This window comes from Neovison vison, chromosome 2 (genome assembly GCF_020171115.1).
Source record: "Neovison vison isolate M4711 chromosome 2, ASM_NN_V1, whole genome shotgun sequence".
NCBI classification, from domain to species: domain Eukaryota; kingdom Metazoa; phylum Chordata; class Mammalia; order Carnivora; family Mustelidae; genus Neogale; species Neogale vison.
Window position 1 is genome coordinate 4,177,068 of NC_058092.1, and position 17,383 is coordinate 4,194,450.

The following is a 17,383-nucleotide window of genomic DNA, read 5'->3' on the forward strand; positions in this document are numbered from 1 at the left end:
CATTATGCAAAAGCTCCACCCCGGCCAGATACCCCGCTTTGAGTCCTGGGCCACCATTCCGGAAATCCACTTGGAATTTTTTTTCTTGCAGAAAAAGAACCAGGATTGGCGGTTTAAGCAAAACCGGTCTATTTGCATACTGTGTTTGCATGCAGTTGTCTTTGGGCTGAACGGAGCCCCAGTGGATAACAAGGCAAACCCACCACGATTTACTCAAAATTTCAGTGTCAGAAAACAGGCTGGGAGGAGCTCAACTCAAAGCTATGTCTCATTTAGTAAACCGAGGTCCCGGTAAAAAGTTCTAAGATCCACAGCTCTCAGGGCTCCTGGGTGGCTCCCATGGTTCAGCGTCTGCCTTAAGCTCAGGTCACGATCCCAGGGGCCTGGAATCGACCCCCGCATATGGCTCTGTTCCATGCAGAGCCCGCTTCTCCCTCTGCCATTCCCTCTGCTTCTGCTCTCTGGTTCTCTCGTTGTCAAATAAATGAAATCTTTTAAAAATAAATAAAACCCACAGGAGCCTCCACATTCTGTCCCCCAGAGAAGCTCTGTCCCTGCCTCCTGTCTCTGACCACCATCCCCCCAAAAGCCAGGGCTCCCTTTCTCTGTTTCTTTCTTTCTTTTTTTTAAAGGTTTTATTTATTTATTTGACAGAGAGAGAGATCACAAGTAGACAGAGAGGCAGGCAGAGAGAGAGAGGGAAGCAAGCTCGCTGCTGAGCAGGGAGCCCGATGCGGGGCTCGATCCCAGGACCCTGAGATCATGACCTGAGCCGAAGGCAGCGGCTTAACCCACTGAGCCACCCAGGCACCCCTCTCTGTTTCTTTAAGTAGGATCAGTGCCCAGCATGGGGCTTTAACCCAAGACCCTGAGATCAAGACCTGAGCCAAGATCAAGAGTCAGCTGCTTAACCCAGGCAGCCAGCCAGGTGCCCTTGGGGCTCCCTTTCTGAGCCAGGTGAAACCACAGGCACCAGAGCAAGGACAGAAGCCAGAGGCATGCCAAGGAAGGGTCAGTGGGTGCCACCTGGTTTGCATCCGTGCCTTCCCCCTGCCCAGTTCCTGAGAACGACCACAGGCCCAGAAGGCCAAGGCAAGCAGCCACGTTCCTACGACTGGGTTCCAGCCCCACCCCTGACACAGGCATGAAATTGGGAAGCATCTGGGCGGCTGCTGTCTATCCTATTTAAACGGCAACGTGGTCAGAGAGCTCTGCTCGGCCATGCCAGGCGCAGGAGCGTCTGGCCAGCATGTCACTCCTGGCAGTTCACCTGGTCAGCCGGCTGCTCTCCCTCTCCTGCTGCTGGGCCCTCAGCTGCCACGACACAGAACTGTCTCCTGACTTCAGCCTCGCCGGGGATTACCTCCTCGCAGGTCTGTTCCCCGTGCACTCGCACTGTCCGGGGGTGAGACGCAGGCCCACGGTGACTGTCTGTGACAGGTGAGTGGGGGGTCCTGTGCCTAAAAGGCCCTCTGCCGGCCCTCCTTGGTGGAGACCATGCCCTTTCTGCCCCTGGGGCTGCCGCCTGAACCACCTCCAGTCCCTCGCCATCCTACAGCCACCACCTTCACGCCCTGGCTAGACCTTCCCTGGCGCCGTTTCTCCTTCCTCCTCTTCCTCTTCTTCTTCTCCTTCTCCCCCTCCTCCTCCTTCTTCAACTTCTTCTTCTTTTTTTAAGATTTTATTTATATGACAGAGAGGGAGCAAGCACAAGTAGGGGGAGGGGCAGAGGGAGAAGCAGGCTCCCCACTGACCAGGGAGCCCAATGTGGGACTCAGTCTCAGGACCGTGGGTCATGACCTGAGCCAAACGCAGACGCCCAATGAACCGAGCCACCCAGGAGCCCCTTCCCTGGCACTTTTGCTCGGGTTCCACTTTGTAATAGGTCATTTTGTCCTGGCTATTAGAGTTATTTTTTTGTAATCCCTTCCAGTGGTTTCTAGGCTTTGTGACATTAAGAGGTGACAAGGATTAAGCAAGCATGGGGGTGCTTGGGTGGCTCAGTTAAGTGTTTGCCTTTGGCTCAGGTCGTGATCCCAGAGTCCTGGGATCAAGTCCCTCATCAGGCTCCCTGCTTGGCAGGAAGTCTGCTTCTCCCTCTCCCACTCCCCCTGCTTGTGTTCCCTCTCTCGCTGTCTGTCAAATAAATAATATCTTTTTTTAAAAAAGAGGATTGGGGCACCTGAGTAGCTCAGTGGGTTAAGCCTCTGCCTTCAGCTCAGGTCATGATCTCAGGGTCCTCGAGCCCCACGTCGGGCTGTCTGCTCAGCTGGGAGCCTGCTTTCCCCTCACTCTCTGCCGACTTGTGATCTGTCAAATTAAAAAAAAAAAATCTTTTAAAAAAAGAGGATTAAGCAATTATGACTTTTCCTGGCTTCCATGCACTCCCTGCTCCTCTCCAGGTTCAAACTCTTGAGACTCCCAATGACAAGCCTGGTTTCCCATGAGGAGAAAGGAAAAGCAGTAGATGCTTTAGGAGTTTAGTAAACATATCTTAGATCGGTGCCTTGCCTTCCTGAAGTTGCGAGTCGGTAGAGAAAAACGTCTGCTTTTCTCCTAGAGAAGATAAGCTGTTTGCCATCTGTGCAAGTTGAAGATTTGGGATGCTCAATGACAGACTGGGACTCAGGGGCAGGATGCCTCGAACATAAAGCACATCTGAGATTCACAGAGGAGGAAGGTTCTGGAGAGCCTAGTGCAGGAAGTCTGGCCCCAAGAGCTACAGATAGGAGCCAGGGAAGAGAAGACACGTGGACACCCACTTCTGAAGGCATCACGGTGGGAGGCACTGAGTTTCCTCTGAGGGACTCAAGGACAGAAGTAATAGAAATGATGCAAGACCCTTCCAGTAGGCACAGAGGGTGGGAGGGGGAATGTGCCTACACACTCTTTAGCAAACCTGAACCATGTCCCTGTAGGGACGCAGCCAGTAGTTCCCAAGAGGCAGCGAGGAACACAGGCCCTCACCACATTCATGAGTGTCCTGGTGAGAAGCACCACTTAAACAAGGTTAGACAGGTGTGTGGTTAACTTGTTGTGTCAGCTTGACCAGGGTATGGTGCCCAGTTGTTTGGCCAAATACCTGGCTACATGCTGTCGTGAAGGTTAACATTTAACTCAACACGGTGAGTAAAGCAGATGGTTTTCCGTTGTGTGGGTGGGCCTCATCCAATCAGCTGAAGACCTTAAGAGAAAAGATTGAGGTCCCCTAATAAGGAAGGAATTCAGGAGTGAAGGCCTTCACTCTCAAGATGGCAGCATCAGCCACGGAGGGCATTTCCGGCCTGCCCTGCACACGTCACACTTGCTGGCCCCACAACCACGTGAGCCAATTCCGTACAATCACCTTCCTTCTCTCTGTACATCCAGTTGGCTCTGTTTCTCTGGAGAACCCCAGCCGCAGCAGGTGTCTCTGATACCGGACTTCATCGGCTTCCAGCGCTAATATGCTCATCTGGGGGGCATGGTTTGCGGCTTCTCCAACTTGTACCCCCCCACCCCACCCAAAGGCCTGTTAACACAACTACCTGTGTGTATGGCACAGGGCCCGCACTGAGGTCACAGTTATGGGCACTGGACAGATGACCTCCGAGTTTCCTTTCTACCCTCCAAAGAGGGTTGCTGCAAGGCCTTGCTCTTCTTGGCTCTCAGCTTGGCTCTCTCCACAGACCCAACAGCTTCAACAGCCATGGCTACCACCTCTTCCAGGCCATGCGCTTTGGCATCGAGGAGATCAACAACTCGACGACCCTGTTGCCTAACGTCACCTTGGGGTACCAGCTCTATGACGTGTGCTCCGAGTCGGCCAACGTGTATGCCACACTAAAGGTGCTCTCCGTGCTGGGGACGCATCACATAGAGGTCCAGGCAAACCCTGCCCACTACTCCCCTGCCGCGCTGGCAGTGATTGGGCCTGACACCACCAGCCACGCTGCCACCACCGCAGCCCTGCTGAGCCCCTTTCTGGTGCCCCTGGTAAGCTGGGGGCCCCGGCAGTGTGTCCACGTCCCCTTCTGGCAAGGCCAGTTGCGGCTGGGGGTGGTGGGCTGGAACTGCTGGGCCCCCAGGCCAGTCTGGCCCCCTGGATCTTCTGGGTGGTCACCACTCATGAGTCACATTGCAAGGGGTTCTGCCCCGTCACAGTCCTGGCGCCACCATTTCTTCCTCCCCAAGTGCTGCTTCCAGACCTTCTTGCTTCATTGATCCTGAGAAAACCCGTTCTCCTTTGAAAGCCCTGCCCTTCCCTCCCCTCCCACCGTCGTCTTTATGAAGAATGGAACACCCTTCATTTCCTGCCCCATAGACTTCCACACTTCTCCCCTGCCCTCCTTCTTCTTCCTGCCTTCCTCTCCCTGTCCAGGCTCAGGCTTAGGCTCAGAGAAGTGCGGTCCACCTCTCAGAGAGCTGTCCCCCAGGCCTTGCCCCTCCTCTGCTCGTCAGCCTTTCCTAGGCTTCCTCTTCAGCCTGTAAGCCTGTCAGCTGGCCTCCCCATCTTTTAGGCACCTCCCCTCCCAGCACTGTCCTCCCTCTGCCCTCTTTCCGTGGAAACTTACCTGCAGGGCCTTCTAGTCCTGTTGGCTTCTCCCTCTTGCCATTTGCTTCTCAACCTCCTGCCCTGGCCGCCGGCTCACCACTCCTGCTCTTGTTGTGATCTGGGGGGGCTTTCTCGGTCTCTAAATCCAACAAATGATTTTCAGTCCCTGTGTTCTAAGCTCTGAGCCTCCTTCCTGGAAGCTCATCCAGGGTCTCCACTGCATGGACCCAGCAGGCCCCAAACTGAGCTTACCTCCCTAGAAAACTGGAGCTTCTTCCTTCCTGCATCCCTCCCTCCTGCTTCTCTACTCAAGCCAGGAAATGGGCAGACCTACCTACATTCCTCTGTCCCCCACCCCCCCAGTTAGCCCATCACCGTGGCCTCTGCATTTACCTTCTCAATGCTGCTCAGTCTGTCCCCTCTTCTACCTCACCGCTGCCACAGCTCTAACTCAGACCTCCAACTTCTGTCATCTAGACGGTTCCATCAGCCTTCTAAGGGTTCTCCCGACTCTGGTCTTGAGCCTCTTCTAATATGTTCCTCATTGAAATCAGAGATACACTCCTAAAGCACAAGCTGGACCATACCACTTCTCTGGCTAAACATTTAAGGGCTCCCCATGGTCTACAGATAAAGACCAGGTCTGAGCCTGACAAGTAAGGCCTTCTGCCCTGACCAGACAGACTGACTTTTGCTCCTTCTTCCAGACAGGTCATCTGCCTCTGACCTCCTGGGTCATTTCACTCCCTCTGTGTAGCTTCTGTTCCCTTCCCCTTTCTCAGAACTTCCCCTTGGGTTTCTGCCTCTTCTCCAGATGTACCTTGTCAGTCTCCTATATCCAGCGGAGCTCTCCTTGAGGGCCAGGGCAGGAACCAGGTGTCCCTCCTCCCCAGGTCCCAGTACCCAGCAAAGGGCCAGCAGCGGGGGGGGGGGGGCGCTGAGTTGAGACTGATGCCATTGAACTTGCTGAACGGAACCCCCACAGGTCAGCTACGAGGCCAGCAGTAGGATGCTCGGAGTGAAGCGGTATTACCCGTCGTTTCTGCGCACCATCCCCAGTGATGAGCACCAGGTGGAGGTCCTGGTGCTGCTGCTGCAGAGGTTTGGGTGGGTCTGGATCTCGCTGGTGGGCAGCGACGGCGACTATGGGCAGCTGGGGGTGCGGGCACTGGAGGAGCTGGCCCTCCAGCAGGGCATCTGCATTGCCTTCAAGGATATCATACCCTTCTCTGCCTACCCGGGGAGTGAGAGGATGCAGGCCATGATGCTTCACCTGGCCCGAGCGAGGACCACCGTGGTGGTCGTCTTCTCCAGCAGGCAGCTGGCCAGGGTGTTCTTCGAGTCCGTGGTGCTGGCCAACCTCACCGCCAAGGTGTGGATTGCCTCTGAGGACTGGGCCATCTCCAGACACATCAGCAGCGTGCCCGGGATCTGGGGCATTGGCACAGTGCTAGGTGTGGCCATCCAGCAGAGGCTTGTCCCTGGCCTTAAGGAGTTTGAAGAGGCCCATGTCCAGGCAGCTAAGGGGGCCCATGGGCCTTGCTCCGAGGGCTCCTGGTGTAGCAGCAACCAACTGTGCAGGGAGTGCCGGGGTTTCACGGCACAGCAGATGCCCACACTCGGCGCGTTCTCCATGAGCTCTGCCTACAACGTCTATCGGGCTGTCTACGCAGTGGCCCATGGCCTCCACCAGCTCCTGGACTGTGCCTCTGGAGCCTGTTCCAGGGACAAGGTCTATCCCTGGCAGGTAAGGGAACCCAGCCCCTGGCACCCTGAAACAGGGTGATTACCTGAGGCAAGCAGAGTGATCACTCTCTGGCATAACTAGGTACCAGGGTAGGGGACAAAGGCCACCGATCAGAGGACTGATGTCCTTAGGCTTCGCTTCTCTGAACCTCAGCCCCTCCCACTCACCATGCTTCAGATCCAGGACTAAAAATCAGTGTAAAGGAGGTCCTTTGTTAGAAGCTTCCTCTCAGGAGGCTGGTTGGGAGGGTTGGGGGGCTTCCTTGAAGGTGGAGGGCTCTGAATTTCCAGATGGACGGGAACCACCTCAATAGAAGCACAAGGCCCCAGGCACTTGCTTCCTGAGCCTTCTAGGTCTGGATGACCGAGAAGGAACGGTCTTTGCCATCTAGGGCAGCTCCCTGATCCCTGCTTATTTCAGCTTCTGGAACAGATCCGCAAAGTGAATTTCCTTCTACACGAGGATAATGTGATGTTTAATGACAACGGGGATCCTTTCAGCAGCTATGACATAATTGCCTGGGACTGGAGTGGCTCCGAGTGGAACTTCAGGGTCATTGGCTCCTCCACGGGGCCTCCAGTTCAACTGGACATAAATAAAACCAAAATCCGGTGGCACGGAGAGGACAACCAGGTAAGAGATATGGTCCCGCACCAGGGGACTGCCTTATGGGCAGCCTGGAGCCTGGGGATGCTCTGGACACAGCTTACAAAGAGCAGGAGGGGGATTCCAGGTACTCGGCCAACAAGGCTCTATCCAGCCCTGCCAGGGCAGCCCCCCAGGCAATACCCAGATGGTTGGCTGCTGCTGGTTTACAAAACCAGGGGCTCTGCCCTGGGAGTGAGCAGTGAAAACAGATGCACAGAGATCATTGCCCATTCTACACGGGAGCATCCCTTCACCTGAGCCGCTCCGTATGGTTAAAAACACCTGTGGCTTCTTGCAGGTGCCTAAGTCCGTGTGCTCCAGCGACTGTCTGGAAGGGCACCAGCGGGTCATTGTGGGTTTCTACCACTGCTGCTTTGAGTGTGTGCCTTGTGAGGCCGGGACCTTCCTCAACAAGAGTGGTGAGTGCCCAAGAGAGTGGGTGGTGACTGGGCACTCCTAGGGTCTGTAGAGCAGATGAGGGGATCCCCCTTGGGTCACACATGTGCAAAACCAGGGCCTTGCTCACTTCGCTGCCTATTAGGTATGGGACGGAGAGCACCTGCCACCAAACTCAATTCCGGTGAAGCAGAAAGAAACAAGCAGTTGGAAGTCCTCAGACCTACTATGTCTTTTACTAGAGAGCTCCCAGCCCAATTCCTGCAGGAGCAACTTTATTCTAAATTCAATGTCTTTATGCAAACAGATGTAGCTATGTTCCCTTGGACACTCCCATGCTACCTGTGCAAAGTCCCTTCCATTGCCCATGCTGAAGACAGCCAGCACCTTCAACAGCTTGGCTTGAATGCAGACACTGTTGTATCTGCAGCTGAAGAATCAACATATTCCACCCAGAGATGGAAGGTTAAGATCAGAGAGCAAATTGGGGTAGCTAAGGGCTCAGCCCAGAGCTGGATCCCATGAGCCACATTCTTTCCTTCACATCTCTGTGGGCATGGAAATGTGTGTCTTCTGTTCTCAGAGTCAAGAGAAACCACAGAATGGCAGCACAGGAAGGTGGATTTGGTTAAGGGAAGTGCTGGGGAGGGATGAAAATGCCCTTCCTCCAGGGCTGACTGCTCCTATGGCCTCACTGGTATGTGGGCAGAGTCCCCAGAGCGAGGTTCTCCCTAAGGACCTCTTGGTTTCCAAGCCCAGGGGTTCCTGAGCTAGTTAGAACGTACCCAAGCATCGCCAGAATCTGTAATTCATACAGGCATCTTGATGAAACACTTGGCCTGGGGACCACACTCAGGGCCACCCCATCTCACCGCGCCCAGTAGTGCCCAGCTCCTGTGGGACAGCCCTCCCAGCACCCTGCAGGCCTATGTGGCCTCCCTTCCTCACTCCTGTTCTGCTCATCTAGCTCTCAGGAGCCTTCTGGCTTTCCTTCCAGACCTCCACAGCTGCCAGCCTTGTGGGAAAGAAGAATGGGCACCTGAGGGAAGTGAAACCTGCTTCCCACGCACCGTGGTGTTCTTGACTTGGCATGAACCTATCTCTTGGGTGCTGCTGGCAGCTAATACCCTGCTCCTGGTGCTGGTGATTGGGACTGCTGCCCTGTTTGCCTGGCATTTAGAGACCCCCGTGGTGAGGTCAGCTGGGGGCAGGCTGTGCTTCTTCATGCTGGGCTCCCTGGCCGGGGGCAGCTGTGGGCTCTATGGCTTCTTCGGGGAGCCCACCCTGCCCATGTGCTTGCTGCGCCAAGGCCTCTTTGCCCTTGGTTTTGCCATCTTCCTGTCCTGCCTGACAATCCGCTCCTTCCAACTGGTCTTTATCTTCAAGTTTTCTGCCAAGGTACCCACCTTCTACCACGCCTGGGTCCGAAACCGTGGTCCCAGCCTATTTGTGGTCACCAGTTCAGTGGCCCAGTTGCTCATCTGTATGACTTGGCTTGCGGTGTGGACCCCGCGGCCCACCAGGGAGTACCAGCGCTTCCCTCAGCTGGTGGTGCTCGACTGCACAGAGGCCAACTCAGTGGGCTTCCTGTTGGCTTTCGCCTACAACGGCCTCCTGTCCGTCAGCGCCTTTGCCTGCAGCTACCTGGGCAAGGGCCTGCCAGAGAACTACAATGAGGCCAAATGCGTCACCTTCAGCCTGCTCCTCAACTTCGTGGCCTGGATCGGCTTCTTCACCACGGCCAGCGTCTACCAGGGCAAGTATCTGCCCGCGGTCCACGTGCTGGCGGCGCTGAGCAGCCTGAGCGGCAGCTTCGGCGCTTATTTCCTCCCCAAATGCTACGTGATCCTGCGCCGCCCAGATCTCAACAGCGCCGAGCACTTCCAGGCCTCCATCCAGGACTACACGCGGCGCTGCGGCTCCACCTGACCACGGAGGCGGGCAGGGCCAGCCCAGGGATGGGGGTGAGGGGAGGGCCTGACACCTCCTCCGGCTCGGGGGTCGCGGGTCGAGCGAGGCGCGCGCGCACCCTGCGCTCTCCGGGAGGCCCCTGGACCCGCAAGGTGTACGCTCGCGGAGTCCGGCCCAGGCTCCGGGCTGCCAATAAAGCGGTGAAATGTGCGTCCCGGCTGCGCTTGCTGTCTGGGGCGAGGGTGGGGCGCTACCACCACCCGGTCGAGGCCGCCGCGGGGCCCAACCGCAGCCGGAACCCCCTGACGGGGCCCCAGCCGGGCGAAGAGCCCGAGCCCAGCTGGGCGTTGCCAAGCAACTCCGGGAGGCGAGCCCGACGCCAAGAGAACTGGGCCCGGCCCCCTCGCCCCACCCCATTGGCCGTTCTCTGCCTGTCCCCGCCCCGAGGGCGGTGCCAAAGCCCTGCGCCTCCGGGTCTTTCGCTCCGTCCGGCGCGCCCTGACGTCACGTCCTGCGGCGGCGACGGCGGCGGCGGCGGCGACGGTGACGGCTGCGTCTCCGTACGGTCGGCCGTGCACGTAAGGTCTGGGCAGTTGGTCAGGGGTGCTGTGGTGACGACGCGGGGGGCACGGGCCGGGGTGAGGACATCGGGGGGAACGGGGCGAGGGAGGGAAGAGCTGCGGGGCGCCGTGGCCGCCTTCCGCCCGGCCTCCCGGGACGTGTGGGCGCGCCGTGGGTTCTGCTCACCTGTCCGCCCCCGCGGCCCTCCCCTGCCACGGGTCCTCTGGCCGTGCCAGGCCGGTCACTTCGCGCCGACCCCCCGATTTTTTTCCCACACTGATTCCTCCCACCCGCACCTCCTCACGCCGGTCCTGTCCCCCGACAAGCCATGCTTCCGCCCCCTGTGGTGTCTGGCCTACCCAGTGTGGGCGGCTCGCCGGGCCCTCACCCCCAGGAGGCGTTCAGCCCATTCCTGGCTCAGCTGGCACGCTCTAACCTTGACCCAGGCCCTCGCTGAGATCAGTGTTGACTGGTTGAGCAGAGTGCGCCTCCCCTTTCCCCCTTTCCCTCGCTCCTCCTGGGATGGGCCGGCCAGTGTGTCACTTTTGCCTTCCTGTCCTCCAGACAGACCATGGATGGCTCCTTCATCCAGCACAGCGTGAGGGTTCTGCAGGAGCTCAACAAGCAGCGGGAGAAGGGCCAGTACTGCGATGCCACCCTGGATGTGGGGGGCCTGGTGTTCAAGGCCCACTGGAGCGTCCTGGCCTGCTGCAGCCACTTCTTCCAGAGCCTCTATGGGGATGGCTCAGGGGGCAGCGTTGTCCTCCCTGCCGGCTTCGCCGAGATCTTTGGTCTCCTGTTGGACTTCTTCTATACTGGTCACCTTGCTCTCACCTCAGGAAACCGGGATCAGGTGCTCTTGGCAGCCAGGGAGTTGCGAGTGCCAGAGGCTGTGGAGCTGTGCCAGAGTTTCAAGCCCAAAACCTCAGTGGGGCAGGCAACGAGTGGCCAAAGCGGGTTGGGGAAGCCTGGCCCCCGGAATGTGAACAGCCACCTCAAGGAGCCGGCAGGCTTGGAGGAGGAGGACGTTTCGAAGGCGCTGGATCAGGTCCCCAGGGACCAGGAGATCAGTGGCAATCACAGCCCCGAGAGGCCCCAGCTTGCTCTCCCTGCCCACAGCGAGAGCCCCTCCTTTCACCGCGGGAAACTCAAGCCGACCTTAAAGCTTTGTCCCTCAGAGGACAAGGAGCCCGAGGATTGCAAAATCCCCCCTAGGCCCTTTGAGGCTGAAGGTGTTCAGCTGCAGAGCGGGAATAATGAGGTATTGTGCCCAGGGTGCTGGGAATGGGGAGGTAGGAGTCAGCGGGAAGAGATTGACGCTCTTCTGGGGTAATCTGGACCCCTAGGTAGAATCTTAGTTATGTGGGTCTGGAATGGTTTTCTTTGAACCTAGGAATCTGGCTCTAGTCGCAGCCTCCGGCTGACCTTTCTATGAGTCACAGCTGTCGAGGATTGGCAGTCTCTTGGGGTTGGATAGCCGGCCTCAGGGTTACAGGGGTTTCCCGACAGTGGTGAAATCCAGCCAGACTTCCAGCTCCCCACAGAGAGAGCCGCTGCTCTCCAAATCCAAGATTCCGACGTGACCTGCCTTAGGACCCTGATGGGAGCAGTCACCGATAAAGGGAAGGTGTGTGGGTTAGGCCTTGGGATGGAACTGGATGGCGCTGGCTGCCCTGGACATCTGTCCCCAGAGCTCCCGCTGATTAATTTGGTGACCTCGCTTCCTGCTGCCTTTTCTGCTCTAGTGGGAAGTGGTGGTTCAAGTTGAGGACGACGGGGATGGTGATTACGTTTCAGAGACTGAGACCTTGCCAACCAGGAGGAAATCAAACGTGATCAGAAAGCCGTGTGCTGCTGAGCCAGCCCTGAGCGCAGGTTCCCTGGTAGCAGAGCCCGCTGAGAACAGAAAAGGTACAGCGGTGCCAGTTGAATGCCCCACATGTCATAAAAAGTTCCTCAGCAAATATTATCTAAAAGTCCACAACAGGTAAACGGTCTGTTTTGTAATTTTCTTTTCCTGTCCGCTCTTCTCTTGGTAGGGGAGGGGCCTGCACAGCACTCTTCTGGGCCATGTGGGGGCCGGGGGCTCCATTGCAGATTCACGTAGTGCCCGATGTCCACCTGCCTCTCCTCATCGGGGAGTGAGAACCTGGCCTTGGGTCAGATTTCTTCTTCCTTCTCCTACTCCTAGTGGGTGTTTGCACACTTGTTAATAAGTCCCACTCACTGTGGACCGTGACCTGGAGCTGCCTTCTGCTAAGGGGATGAGAGAAACTCATGGCCTTGTGCTATATTTCTAAAGCCTGGCAATGTGGGCTTTGGGCCAAGATGTCAGTCTTTCAGGTTGGTGCCTCCTGTGATTCTGGGGAAATGGTCGTTTGTTTAAACCTGTATTGTCTGGAAACGTAGCGAGATGCCACATGAAGCTATGCTAGCTCAAAAGTAAAAATGAGTTCCGTTTCTTAGATGCGCTGGCCACATTTCAAGTGTTCCGGAGTTGGTGGGGGGCCCTGGCTGCTGACTGAGCACAGACCGAACATTTCCATGGTCACACGTTTCTTGACATCGCTGCTCCAGGTCTCTGCAAGGCCTCCAGGGGTGGCCGCTAGAGACGTGCTTTCTAGAGCTGCTGTCCCATAGTCCGAGTCGTCACTAGGCCGATTTCTTGCCAGGCCAGGTTGGGGCACACACGCCTTCTCAGCGTGGCGCTCTGGGAAGGGGGCGGTGACGAGCTGGAGTCGCTGCCGGCTGAGGAATGCTCGCCCTGCTTTGGGGCGGCGGCGGCCACTGGGGTCTGGGGAAGTGCCAGTGTGGGAGGCCCCCTGGGTTGGGCCACATCTGCCTGATGCTCCTCCAGCAGGAGGCTTGGGTGCAGGCACCGTCCCCATCCCTACCTTGGGCTGCAGGCTCCTGGACTGGCCTTGAGACCTGGGAAGGGATGATGCCCTCGCGGGGTCACCGGGATGGGGACAGTCCGTGGAGGGGCAGAGGAGAGAACCATCTGGCCTCGGAGGACTGATGAACGCGCTCCCGGCGCGCTCAGGTGCTCTGAGGTCACGGTTCGTGAGCTCGTTCGTTCTGCTGGGCGGCTGACAAGACTGGTGTGCGTGCTTGGGGGTAGCTTAGCAAATGCAGCAGAGGCGTCAGGGCGCCTGCCTCTCAGCAGGGCCGCGCAGACGGGAACTGACAGATGCCAACTTGACCGTGTGGTGGAAGACGGGAGGGGCCGCAGAAGAGAGCAGGGCCAGAGCCCTGCCCAGAGGTCGGAGGGTTCAGGGGGAGGTGGTGGTGCAGCTGTGAAGAAAGGAATTTGGAGGACACTCAAAGGACGTGGGACCTTCAGCGAGAGAGCGGCTGCGGGGAGTGTGGGTCGAGGAGGGCCAGAGGAGAGACCCTGGAGTGAGCGGTGGGTCGGCAAACAGCAGGGAGGCCAGAGCTGGGGAGCGATGTAAGGGGCTGGCGGCCTGTGCCTCCTCGGCGCCAGGCTCTCCTCGGGGTGAAGTGGGCAGTGTTGCAGGGTTGGGAGCAAAGGGGCGCTGAGGTCTGACGACATCTCAGGTCGCCCTGGAGGCTGGAGTTCCCTGCGCCGAGGCAGGCGTGGAGCACCGCACGAGACTGGGCTCGGGCAGGGGGTGGCCCGGGCAGGGGGTGGCCCGGCTGCACGAGGCGGTAGGAGTGGAGGCCAGGCGACGCGGTCGGGTTCTGGCTGTGGTCGTGATGGCAAAGCCCACAGAAGCTGAGGCGGACTGTGCGGTTTCTCTGGGGAGTCGCGACCCAGGGGTTATTTCTGTGGCGAGATGCTGGCCAGCTGGGCCCGTGTGGCTCTGCGGGGCCCCTCCGTGTGCAGCCGTGCGGGCTCCCGCGAGGAGGAGGGCTCCTGGGCGCACCCGTGTGGCTTCGTCAGCCAGGTCTGACCAAGCCAAGGGGGGAGTCATGGCCAGGACTTCCTCTCTGCTCTTCCTCTCTGCTGTGGAGCCCAGCACTGCTGTGGGGGAGCCGGAGGGGCGCTGGGCGAGGGAGCGGTGGGGAGTCGCTCAGGCCCCACACCCTCTGTGCCTTTTCCTGGCAGGAAACACACTGGGGAGAAACCCTTCGAGTGTCCCAAATGTGGAAAGTGTTACTTTCGGAAGGAGAACCTTGTGGAGCACGAAGCCCGGAATTGCATGAACCGCTCCGAACAGGTACCTGTGGGTTGGCCCAGGATTTGTGGGCAGAGCACGCTGGCTTTGTCTTCCTGCCATCTGAGAGGGGCCCCCAGGAGACAGTCTTAGACAGGACTGTAAATCCAAGAGAGCTGGGGTGTCCCTGGGTGCCATCGAGTCCACTGCCCGGTATCCCAGGTGGGCACATCGGTCCCAAGAGCAGGAGGGACTTGGTGGGAGGCATTTGGGGCTTGCCCTGTGGGCCCCGGGACTCTGGAGAAGGGGTGTCTAAGTGGGGGAATGGCTGCTGGAAAAGGCCACCTGCCCGCACGCCGTGGGCTGGCCCGTGTGACGTGGCCAACTAAATTCCACCCTCTTCTTCCTAGAGGCCTGTTACCGGGGGTTGCGGGGGAGGTCTCTCAGCCCCTGCCCCAGCCTGGCATGGTGGGTTTGCAGAGCTCGGCGACCGTCAGGGTCAGGGCAGGCAGGTCACGTGTTGCCCTCTCCCACCCTAGCGTCCCCCCCCTCGGGCAGACTCTTCCCAGCAGCGAGTGGAAGCCCGGGCAGAGGCTGCCGTCGCAGGCAGAGGCCCCCCCCTGATGCCGGCCCTGCTTGCCCCTCACACTGCCAGGTCTTCACGTGCTCCGTGTGCCAGGAGACCTTCCGCCGGAGGATGGAGCTGCGGGTCCACATGGTGTCCCACACTGGAGAGATGCCTTACAAGGTCAGGCTTGGCCTGTCCCCAGGGCGGTGGGCAGAGGGGCAGCCCCAGGATCCCTCTTGCCAAGCCCCCTACATGGGATGATGTTAGGTGCCTCCTCCTCGCTAGCTGTCAAGGTGCTCAGCCTTCCCTACCCATCTTGTATCCCCTACCTTCGGGCTGGGACACTGGCCCTTTCTGGGTCCTTCTTTCCTTAAGTGGAGGGCGGGCTCAGCGTCCCTGTGGGCATGGCACTGGCGGCCCTCTCTGGAGCACTCTTTACCCCAGCTCACGGAACCTCCTGGCATCTTAGGTTTGGCCCTGCTGTTGGGTTCCTGCCCCCACAGCCTGGGGGCAGTCAGAGTTCCCTTGGTGTGAGTAGCCAAAGAGGTGACCTTGGGCCTGTTTTCCAGTGCTCCTCCTGCTCCCAGCAGTTCATGCAGAAGAAGGACTTGCAGAGTCACCTGATCAAGCTGCACGGCGCCCCCAAGCCCCACGCCGTGAGTGCCGGGCCGGCTGGGCACTGGGAACTGGCAGTGGCGAGAGGTGGTCAGAGCCAGGCGGGCTACGTGGCTTCTGTCGTGTGGAGGACAGGGAGCCCCTCCCTGCCCTCACCAGGGTCTTGCTCCGTCTGTCGCATAGTGTCCCACCTGTGCCAAGTGCTTCCTGTCCCGGACGGAACTGCAGCTGCACGAGGCTTTCAAGCACCGTGGGGAGAAGCTGTTCGTGTGTGAGGAGTGTGGGCACAGGGCCTCCAGCCGGAATGGCCTGCAGATGCACATCAAGGCCAAGCACAGGTGTGCACAGGTGGTCTTTCCCCAGGCCGGTGCGTGGGCCTGGAAGACAGACTCAGCTGAGGCTGGTGTGGGACTGGAGCTGCTCTGGTGGCGGCACCCGAGGGATAAGAGAGTTTGCCGGGCAGAAGGGTGGGGGGAGAGTCTTCGTGTCCTGCGGCTCCCGGGATGGGGCTGGTGCGCCTTTCCCTGCCGGCACCGCCCCAGCCCTCCTTCCGCACAGCTGGTCTCAGCTGGGCCCTGGTCCCCGGCGTCAGGTGGCTGTGCTTCGGGCGTATGGGCAGAGTGAAGGGGGCTGCTTCCCTTGCTGATGGTGTCTGTGTCCCCCCCCCCGGCCCCCCGCCCGGGCAGGAACGAGAGGCCATATGTCTGTGAGTTCTGCAGTCACGCCTTCACCCAGAAGGCCAACCTCAACATGCACCTGCGCACGCACACCGGCGAGAAGCCCTTCCAGTGCCACCTCTGCGGCAAGACCTTCCGCACGCAAGGTGAGGCGGGCCCGGCCTCTCCCTGTGCCGGGGCCGGGGCCGAGGCCCGGCGGCTGAGCTCCCCCGTCTTGTCCCCACAGCCAGCCTGGACAAGCACAACCGCACCCACACGGGCGAGAGGCCGTTCAGCTGTGAGTTCTGCGAGCAGCGCTTCACGGAGAAGGGGCCCCTGCTGAGGCACGTGGCGAGCCGCCACCAGGAGGGCCGGCCTCACTTCTGCCAGATCTGTGGGAAGACCTTCAAAGGTACTTGGCTTTGCATCCCTCGCGTGTCCCTGAGTGTGCCGCGGGGGCTCTGAGCGGGCTGGATCTCTGCGGGAAGAGGCAGCAGGGGCTTCTGTGCGCGCCTCTTTGGCATGAAACCTTGCCGGAGGATCTCATTTCCTGTGCTTTCAAGACGAGCTTGGAGCTGCCGCAAGGTGGGGGTGGAAGCTCCGGAGGGTTCTGTGCAGGGCCCTCGGGGTGCTGCTGCAGCCAGAGGGGGGCCGTGAGGCAGCCGCACACCCGGACTGTCCCCGCCCCAGCACCCCCTGCTCACTTCCCTCCTCTCCTGACGCTGGGTCCCTTCCCTCCCCTTCCGCAGCCGTGGAGCAGCTGCGCGTGCACGTCAGAAGGCATAAGGGGGTCAGGAAGTTCGAGTGCACGGAGTGTGGCTACAAGTTCACCCGGCAGGTAGGCCTGGAGCCAGAGGCCGCGCTCCTGCCCCCTCGGGCCCCACACCTCTCCCGGGCCAGCCCTGAGTCCTCTTGCCCCCACCCTAGGCCCACCTCCGGAGGCACATGGAGATCCACGACCGGGTGGAGAACTACAATCCGCGGCAGCGCAAGCTCCGGAACCTGGTCATTGAGGACGAGAAGATGGTGGTGGTGGCACTGCAGCCCCCCGCCGAGCTGGAGGTGGGCTCGGCTGAGGTCATCGTGGCATCCCTGGCTCAGGGCGGCCTGGCCTCCCAGCTCCCTGGCCAGAGACTCTGTGCGGAGGAGAGCTTGGGGAGCCCGAGTGTCATGGAGCCCTCGCTCATCATCACAGCGGCCATCCCCGAGGACTGTGACACATAGCCGCCCTACTGCCACCGCCCGCTTGGCCCCAGCCCCCAATAAACCACAAGGCTTTGGACTTCAGTGTTTCAGCCTGTCTGGCGGTCATTCCCCTGTCACCTAGTTTCCACGGCTGTGCTGCTTTCCCATAGAGTCTAGAAGAAACGGTACCTTGCCCAGCCATCTCTGTACCTTGGGTGCTGCTCAGCCAGCAGCTTCCCCACCTTGTCGGGAGACCTCAGCAGAGCGAGACGCTTGCGTGATTTCCTCTGGGCTTGTCTCTGTCTCCTAGAACTGGGAGCGGGGCGTTGCTGTTTCCCATCCGTCGTGCTGCCACCTGGTGGGGGTAGAATTCATTACCAGACCTGCAGTCCCGGCCCTGGAAGAGGACCTTGCTGGTGTGCAACAGATCCCACTGGGGAGCCT

At 59.4% G+C, this 17,383-nt stretch overlaps 2 protein-coding genes across 6 annotated transcripts; both read left to right on the top strand.

Annotated features, from left to right (window-relative positions):
• The first annotated feature begins 1,151 nt into the window (after window positions 1-1,151).
• On the top strand, window positions 1,152-9,254 carry TAS1R1 (taste 1 receptor member 1). Of its 2 annotated transcripts, XM_044237037.1 has the most exons (6): window positions 1,152-1,440; window positions 3,669-3,975; window positions 5,520-6,281; window positions 6,702-6,914; window positions 7,228-7,348; window positions 8,323-9,254. In XM_044237037.1, exons 1-6 carry the CDS (start codon window positions 1,250-1,252, stop codon window positions 9,252-9,254), a joined length of 2,526 nt encoding a protein of 841 aa, XP_044092972.1. In that variant the 5' UTR covers window positions 1,152-1,249. The 2 variants fall into 2 exon arrangements, with proteins under 2 accessions (XP_044092972.1, XP_044092973.1); XM_044237038.1 differs by lacking the exon at window positions 5,520-6,281.
• A 520-nt stretch (window positions 9,255-9,774) lies between these two features.
• Window positions 9,775-17,036, top strand: ZBTB48 (zinc finger and BTB domain containing 48). 4 transcript variants are annotated; one of them, XM_044237040.1, is made up of 11 exons: window positions 9,775-9,819; window positions 10,362-11,058; window positions 11,543-11,784; window positions 13,867-13,978; window positions 14,571-14,663; window positions 15,053-15,139; window positions 15,282-15,436; window positions 15,785-15,921; window positions 16,002-16,166; window positions 16,504-16,592; window positions 16,682-17,036. In XM_044237040.1, exons 2-11 carry the CDS (start codon window positions 10,369-10,371, stop codon window positions 16,976-16,978), a joined length of 2,067 nt encoding a protein of 688 aa, XP_044092975.1. In that variant the 5' UTR covers window positions 9,775-9,819; window positions 10,362-10,368; the 3' UTR covers window positions 16,979-17,036. The 4 variants fall into 4 exon arrangements, with proteins under 4 accessions (XP_044092975.1, XP_044092979.1, XP_044092976.1 ...); XM_044237044.1 differs by having other exon boundaries at window positions 9,776-9,819; window positions 10,366-11,058; XM_044237041.1 differs by having other exon boundaries at window positions 9,788-9,814.
• Window positions 17,037-17,383: the final 347 nt, after the last annotated feature.